Source organism: Micromesistius poutassou (assembly GCF_964030765.1).
Source record: "Micromesistius poutassou genome assembly, chromosome: 13".
Classification (NCBI taxonomy): Eukaryota; Metazoa; Chordata; class Actinopteri; order Gadiformes; family Gadidae; genus Micromesistius; species Micromesistius poutassou.
The window spans coordinates 9,930,442-9,939,161 of NC_140283.1; the positions used below are offsets into that span (position 1 = coordinate 9,930,442).

Genomic DNA, 8,720 nt, shown 5'->3' on the forward strand with positions numbered 1-8,720 from the left:
GGGCCCGGGGATATTTTTAACCTGACCACCAAGGAACTGATCCTCAGTAAAAACAATAAATACACCAAAAGCATGACAATGACTGAATGTGCATCTGGGGCTACAACATAACTTTTCTGCATCACTAGATCATATAACCCCTGTCTGAGGCAGCATGCAGCCTTTGGTTTCCCTCTGGGGAACACTCCCAGCTAAATTACACCCCGGACTGCTGCCTTAATTGAGTCAACATGCATTTCAGAACTGTGTCTCCTGGATCAGAGCGAGCAGAGACGTCCGTCCCTCTCTGAGCTGCACACTTTGCCAGACAGCCGCACAGAACGCTGGGCCAAGTGTTTGAACCCTGAAGTGATTCAGGGCGCCGCTGCACACACACACACACACACACACACACATCACCGAGCACTCACACACGCACACATGCACGCACACACGTGTGCACACACAAACACAGACACACACGCATACACACACAGACACGCACACATGCTTGCACACACACACACATGGATAAGTTGATTTATTGATATGATAGAAATACATTTGAATAAGATGAATTTGAAAATATCCTAAACATTCTTCCATAATGAATTGAGTTCATACAAAGTGACTGCAATGATTGGGTGGAGAAGCAGACATTAACAGATTTATCCCAAAAATAGTATGTTATTATAATTGAACCACGGAACAGTATTTATCGGGCTTCAAAGAAAGAAATACAGAGAATAATACAGATGCTGAAATTAAAAAAAGTGGCATAATAAGGCAAATTTAGCAATAATGTGGTCAGATTTTGGGATAATCCTATAATGGTTAAATCAGCATTGATAATGATTGTGTTTATTTTATCATGGTGCTGCTTTCTTGGCCAGGTCATTCTCGTAAAATAGATTTTAATCTCAACGAATTTCGACCTGGTTAAATAAAGGATTGATTGATTGATTGATAATAAGTAAAGGCATTGGCAATAAGACAAATACAGATGGCCGTATCCCTAATGAAAACCAAATAACTACGAGGCTACGAAATACGCACTGTATGGCCAATCATACCACAAAGGATATTTGCTATTATAATGTACACCTTATGTACATTACGTTCCTTCCCCATGCTTAACTCTCTGTTGACCCAGAAATCTCATTAAATCATGCTAATGCTGCCTGTGCCTGTCTTTGGAAGGTTTATTAGGAAGCCTAATAATCTCTTAAGATTAGATTCCAAAGGGAAAGTTGACATTCCTGTGAGCAACAGCTAGGAACAAGATCTCATAATCCTACGCTATGACGAGCTAGCAGCTGAATTATTTAAACTGGAAGCTGACGTGATATTATGAACAAGCAGAACCGACGGCCCCGGACGGCATTCGAGAAGGGGGAGGTGGGACGTTGTTGGGGTTAACATTACAGCAGGCAATAAGTGGACAAAAGACCCCAAGGCCGAGCTACGCTGCCACCTGTCTCCAGAAACAGGAGTACGTCACGCTCGCTCAAGTGCTGTGTTATACTAGGTCTAGTGGAGTAACCAGCCTGCAACCTCAAATAACATCACAACCAGACCCTGCTGGTCAAGGGACAGAACTGCAGCCTTCCTTAGATTCTTTCCTCTTTACCGATTTCTTATCCCTCCCATATAGGAGTCGACCTCACGTTCGTATCCTCTCTCTCTCTCTCTCTCTCTCTCTCTCTCTCTCTAGAAGCTGCTTTCACATATGACCTCCGTCTTTTCTCCTCATTTGTGGAGCAGGAGGTTCGACCGTGAGGGTCATTCACACTTATTCACACTTGATGCCCGATATGCGGAGATCGGTGTCAATAGAATCTCCGACTGCTTAAGGGGGGCGGGCTTGCAAGGGGCGGCATATGACATAGGGTCGCAAGAGGCGGGATCAGGTTTGTTTTGGTTTGACCGCAAAACGGGCAGAACTCATCACGATCATGTTAAATGTTGCTGCAGCAATGCATATATTCCGTTGCATCCACAACATATGCATCGATCGATGAAAGACTGGAGCATGAGTTACATGCTCCAGTCGAACGACTGCGTTACCGGAGGAAGAGAGCGTCTTTTTTGGCTTAATTTCACATCTAACAAACACTGGGACAAATGTAGTTGATTTCTGTGTTTAACTGAGAAAACAGGGAGTGGAAGGACGGGACCATATAATGTTCAGCTAACTGTTGTCAATAATAATTGTTATGAGAGTAGCGCATGTGTGTGCGTGAGAATGGCAGTGTGTGTGTGTGTGTGTGTGTGTGTGAGTGGACGAGCGAGGAGAGCGAGCGGTAGTGTGTGTCAGTTTAGTGAGGTAATGAACAAGTCCGGTTGTGGCCGGAAGGCAATAGGCTGATTATCGATTAGGGTGCGGGTGCCACTCAATGACATGCAAACGTAGACCGAAGCGTCATTAACACGCCCACTCAACTGGTGTGAAATGCCGACATCCTACTGCTCATTCACATATAAGGTAATTAGCATTTCCTCCGGAGAACATACTACCTCGGGGGTAGTATTTTTTCAGGAGGTCCAACGTCAGGATATGTCATTCACATATATGGCACCTCTGTAGAATAGACGGAGAACAGACGGATGCACGTCCATATGTGAAAGCAGCTTCTCTCTCTCTCTCTCTCTCTCTCTCTCTCTCTCTCTCTCTCTCTCTCTGTGAGCCTAAGATAACCCTTACTATGCTGCCTATCTAATTGATAGGCAGACTAAATATGGCTTCTTCTCCCTATGGATGAAAAATTAACCATAGCTTGATTGATCATCCCGGCTGAAATGTTAAATTAGCCAACTCGGATTATAATGAACTATATGGCTGCAATAAAGATTCATTAGTGTGACATCATCCGCTTGGAATTAACACGGCAGCAATCATTTATTCATTATATGAATATACCACGGTAATGAACATCTATTTCTGCACATCATGCCACGACGAGTCTGTGACTGAAGCTAACTTATACCTGGCTTCTACATCACTAAGTAACATTAATGTGTGGCTAAGCTTGCAAATTCACTTGTTTCAATTGTCTGAATTTGTTTTGAATCTTTGTAGACGATAGAAATCCTGGCCAAAATCCTGATCTGATTAAACATGTTGCCTAGCAGGGACTGGAAAGTGAAAAAAGGCCCACTATCTGCCTGCTTCTTCGCCTGGTTCCCTGTTGTTGTTTTGTTACCAATCAACCTCAATATGATGCTCCAAAAGTCACAACAAAAGCATAATATATCATTGTACGATTTACTACAGAATATTCTGTTCCTTCAGCAGTGTATTGACAGCCTGAAGTCAGCCAGACCTTAAAAATGAAAGTACACATGAAGAACTGCAACCCCTTTCATTGAAAGATTCAAGTTACTGGAACAGGCAAACATCTGCAGAGCACACAATGAATAGAGGCACACACACACGCACACACACATACAGACACAATTCATGCACATCCATGAAGAAAAGCACACATTAAAGCGAATGCGCACACACACACACACACACACACACACACATATACAAGGACTTTGTACAGACACACGCACACACACACACACACACACACACACACACACACACACACACACGCACATCCATATAGGAAAGCATTGAGTGTTACATGTATTAAGAAATTTGAGCTACTAATTACAGACACCCTTTTTTACCCCTTCAATGATGTAATTTCCTAGTTTTCCCAGACTTGCTTGAAACCCCAAAATGTTAATATGATTGCTCTTTAATTTTGTATAAAAAAGTAAAGAAAAGTGAAGGGAGCAAGAGAAGAAGAAAGGGGTGGTCGGGTCTTAATACGAGTTAACTGCAACCCCACACATGGTTCTGTTTTCAGCAGAGACCCTTGCGTGACTGGCTCCTTACAGTTGGCAGGGGCCACGCAGCCTAAGTGCAGTCCAACAATCAGGGCTCACAGTGTTGACGTTTGGTTTATTGGGAAGGCTTTTAAGATGGGAGGGAGGGAACTCCATTTGCTTTTATCAGTATTTTATCAGAGTTCAATTTCTTTTTTTATTATCAAGGAGCAAAAAATCAAAAATCAAAACATTGGTTTCCCCCCGACTTATCCCGTACTCGCAGGGTTTCTTATGAAACATATTTCTCCTGAGGCTACACCAATTGCTTTTAAAGTCCACTCCTCACAATCAAACTCTGGAATCTGAATCCATTAAAGGCTTGTTTATTGCAACTTCCGTGCAACTTTTTCTGTCACATTTTACTTTTCAGTTAGCCTAGTCCTCAACAGGAAGATACAGGTTGTCCGATTATTAAGCCCTTCAAATTAGGTCATAGTCTGGCATGACCTACAGCTAGCCTAGCAACGGACATGAGACTCAGCTCAAGTCTGCTATTCATCAAATACTCCTGTGGTCCGCCGTAGCTTATCCGCAGGGAATCCATTTTGGGATAAGAACAAATGAGAGGAAGGGAGGGAGGGCATGGAGAGAGGAAGGAAAAAACAACCTCACGCAAGAAAATACAAAACCATCGCTTACTCATACTCATAGCAACCCGAAAATTGGAATATATCCGGAGATCCGAGGTAAGCACTGACACACTCACTGACTAACAGAGAACCCCACCCCCACCCCCTCCCCCCCCTCTTGACACACACACACACACACACACACAGCTCAAATTTTCTGAGAAAGACAGGAAGGCAGGTAACCGGAGAGGCTCTGAGGAGTGCGTCACTCAGCAGTCCACACAAGGCCCCCAAAAAAACCTTCCTATTGGTCAATCACACAAACTCTACGTCGATGACCCAACAGCCCTTCCACTTACAACACCGGCTCCGCGTCAGCCAGGCCAACAGTGTGATCAGTGGGAGGACAAGCACCTGTGCGAGGTTGTGTCTGGTTTCAATGTGAGGCCCGACATTGGGGCGAGCGCCACAAAGGGTGCAGGCTGAACCACGCCATCTGCTCTGATAAATAAATAAACAAACCAACAGGCAGACGTTTCATTGGTGCAAATTGTGATGTCGGCTCAGCAGCACAATATGGCCCTGGCGTGAGCGTCTGCCAAGTCCTGAGCTTGGCCTGCGCCATTTCTCCAGTTTACAGGCCTTCTTCTCAGCTCAGTGTAAACACACTCCATTATTAATTTCCGGTGAAGGCTTCTTTCATCGCGGGAAATGAGACGCCACAGCTTAAGCTAACTCCCGGCGATCAATGAGTTGCTTTGTAGGTTTGGGTTGAATCCATTACATTTAAAGGAATCCAAATAACATTTATCACATAGTAGTAGTAGTAGCTCATAACCCCCAATCTCACTGGTCCATGCATCATAGGCTCCACTCAGACTTTAGTTTTTTGCATTTGGTATTCTCACTGCACATGAAAAGAAAAGTGAAAGAAATTTGTAATGTGTGTAGATAGTTTTTTTTTTTTTAGATAGTGAAATAGTTTTCAATAATGCAGCCTATAAGATTTCCCGAAGAGCAGAAACATGCTTTATGGGAAACCCCAAATTATAACCTTCATTATACTACATGGTGGTAGCCTATTTATAAAAAAAAATAAGGAAAATTATATATATAAAGAAATTATAATAATTAGTGGTACACAAATCAATTTCCCAACCACAGGCTTGACCTGACTTCAAACCTGCCTATATGGTACATGATATGTAACTACTATGCAAGATAACCATCAGCCTTGATCTAAGAAGAGTGAGAGTTGGTTTATATATCTAAAAACTGTCAAAAACCACCTCTTCATCTCTTACTCTCTTATTCTCCTTGACCTGTCCTTAACCAGGAGCCTGGCCTGCACAGCTCTCAATCGGACCGAAGGATCTGGCTTTTCGTGGTTTCTGCCCATTAATCTGCAACTGGCTCCCTGCTCTGATGAATAATGAATGGCCATATTGTCATTCCTCAAAGATCAGATTTCACATGGCAACCGACTCCACTGGTAATTAGCCAGGACTCTACTGGCCACCCAATCGCCAAGCTGCACTGAAACGTGGTGGAAGGACTTGGGACTGAGAAGCACTTTTTTACCAATAAATACAATAATAAATAAATATCAAATAATAAAACACCTTTCTTGTGAGTGCTTTAAATCGATTAGTTTGGTACAAAACTGCTCTTAATTCAGATGCATTTTGTGTTTTTCCCCAGCGATGATCAGAACAAATGGGAGGATAGTACTAGTAGAAAAAATGAAAATAGAAATGTGGGTCTGGAGGAGCAATTTGCCCTGGATCCACACGCTCTGTTTGACCTTGAAACTATAAACAGCTCTCCTCACAGGCGAACATCATGTTCTATAACTTTATAAATGTCAGGAAAACAAAGGTTTTAGGTTTTTTAAAGGTTTGTTTTACTCAATAACTTACTACGTACTTATTTAACTAATATTAAATATAGACCACCTACCATAGCCTGAATGAAGTCTGAAAGCAAGACAACATACAATCAATAATTTGATTGATTGTTTTTTAATGAGCTGCTGTGGCACGTTTAGAAAGTTCCTTCAACAGTTCCTTTAACCTTCAACGTGTTCTCATATCATCACCACTAATTGGCTAACACAACCATTTTAAGCATGGGCAGTAATACCTTTGTTGCTAAATGTTACGGCATTGCTCAATCAACACAGAAATTAGCAGTGGGTGCTGTCAGAAACAGTTTTTTATTCGATTTCATAGAAATTGAGGCTTCGCAGGAGAAGAGCGCCGAAGGTGACTGAGGATAATTTGGACCAGCTTGAAGTTGTGTTCAATGCCAACCCAAACAGATTCATGCTATGATGTTGTGGGGCTCCAGGGCCGAGGTGCCCATTCTTGTTGAATGTCCTGCAGATCATATTGTGGTAACCGAAAGCAACCCGAAACATAAAAAACAAACACTCGCTGAACACAAATACTATTGTATTTTCCTGCAAAGGATGGCAACCGCCCCCTAATGTCCACGCCTTGGCCACAGAAGAATCTGTGCACGCGAAAAATCTATAAAACGGCTGTTATCCACAGTGAAAGGGGAGCGAAGGCTATCTCGAAACAGCCCTCACATTTAAAAAAAGAACGTTCCAAGTTTACTTTCAGGCTTCGGCTTATCACATTGAGCCACGGCCTCCTTATCCGCGGAGCAGCAAGATAGAGGTAGCCTGTCCGCCATCACAGGCGTGAGCAGACACATCTGGAAGGAAATCTCCAGACCCCCCACCTCAGCCTACCTCAGACGACCTCTCTGCAGACAGGGAGGCCGGCGTTCCCAGGGGCCCTTGCTTGCTAGACTGAGCAGCACAGTGACCATAATAGCTCTGTATTGCCAATTGTGTATTGTGTGATTGTGTGAAGTATTTTTTATCATATTCTTTCAATTCTCTTTACATCCCGACATCAATCAATAAATCAAAGGCCTTACAAAATCCGGTATCTTTGGCTGTTGTAGGCCTGTAATAAGCCTGTCCAATCATTTAACTTTGCCCAAATTAAATGATTGGATGGCTTACTTTTTTTCTACCAACCTACACGCCTACCTGCTTACACTCTGTCTGTACACTTACAGCAGAGTTTTCGACAAGGCTAGGCAGACCTATTGCTAACACTGGCAAGCTAGTGATGTATTTTGGAGGAGTGGCTTTGGAGTGAGGCCTGATGGGATGGGCTGCACTTTTTCAGTTGGATCCTTTCAAAATCTAGCTTACTCTGGCTGGTTTGCTAAAATTGCCTACTCTACCTTTAATGGCCATTGCATTGTTGGTATGGCCTGGACTAGTGTGTGTGTGTGTGTGTGTGTGTGTGTGTGTGTGTGTGTGTGTGTGTGTGTGTGTGTGTGTGTGTGTGTGTATGTGTGTGTGTGTGTGTGTGTGTGTGTGTGTGTGTGTGTGTGAAGGTGATGATGAGCAGCATGTCATGTTAACTCTGATGTAAACACTGGCTTAAAGATATGATCCGGGGTCTTTGGATAAGTGTGTACTAAATGATTAAATTCATGACAAATGACTGCTGAATCAAACACCTCCACAACACCTCTTAGTAAAAGCTGCTAAGGGTAAGTTTGCATGTATGAGTAGAATAAGTCAACAGTAACACCTACATGATTAATCTAATTGGCTCAATAACTAAAAAATAAAACAAATATTGTGTGTGCATCTTACCTGCGACGTGTGGGCTGGCTTGGATGACTGTAAACAAAATCGTCAGTCCCAGAAACATCCCAAACAGGCCACTGGCACACCAGTAACCCTTGAAGATCACCACTGGACCCATGGATGAGTCGAAGCTGCCCATTGTAATGTATGGTCAAGGCATTGTATCCACACTAATGAAACGCATGCATTCCAAAAGTAAGTCTGGGTGGTGGGTTGGTTGTGATGGTTTATTTTATGACTCCTGTTCCCGTCCCACGTGGGATGATGGTTTAAGCTGAAACGCAAGAGGAAAATAATCCTTAACCATGCTTAAAAATAAACAAAATGGTTATTTCAAGGGGTTAACAAACTCCTAAATGTTCCAGCATAATGGTCACACTTCTTTGAAGGACCTATTTTGTTCTGGTTAAATAAAGGTATGTTTAGGGAAGCTATTACTATGTTCTACTTTGTCACATTCTAGCAATATGCATAATATCATTTTTATTCTGAATTATATTATTGATAAAAAAATATACAGACACCGACACATGAACCGTGCGGACACCGGACACCAGCTGTATCTCTATTAAATGGTTAGAATATCTGGACACATGTCAGGCCCTGCA

The 8,720-nt window shown here is 42.7% G+C and overlaps 1 protein-coding gene across 1 annotated transcript in view; it reads right to left on the minus strand.

The window, feature by feature from the left end:
- LOC311357851 (UPF0606 protein KIAA1549) overlaps positions 1–8,251 on the minus strand; it is a gene marked incomplete at its 5' end in the record, with an annotated part of 34,416 nt that extends 26,165 nt beyond the window's left edge. The window contains one exon of the mRNA XM_084477874.1: positions 8,119–8,251. Within this exon, the coding sequence (XP_084334000.1) occupies positions 8,119–8,251 (133 nt within the window). The remainder of the gene's footprint in view (positions 1–8,118) is intronic.
- Between the last annotated feature and the right edge of the window lie 469 nt (positions 8,252–8,720).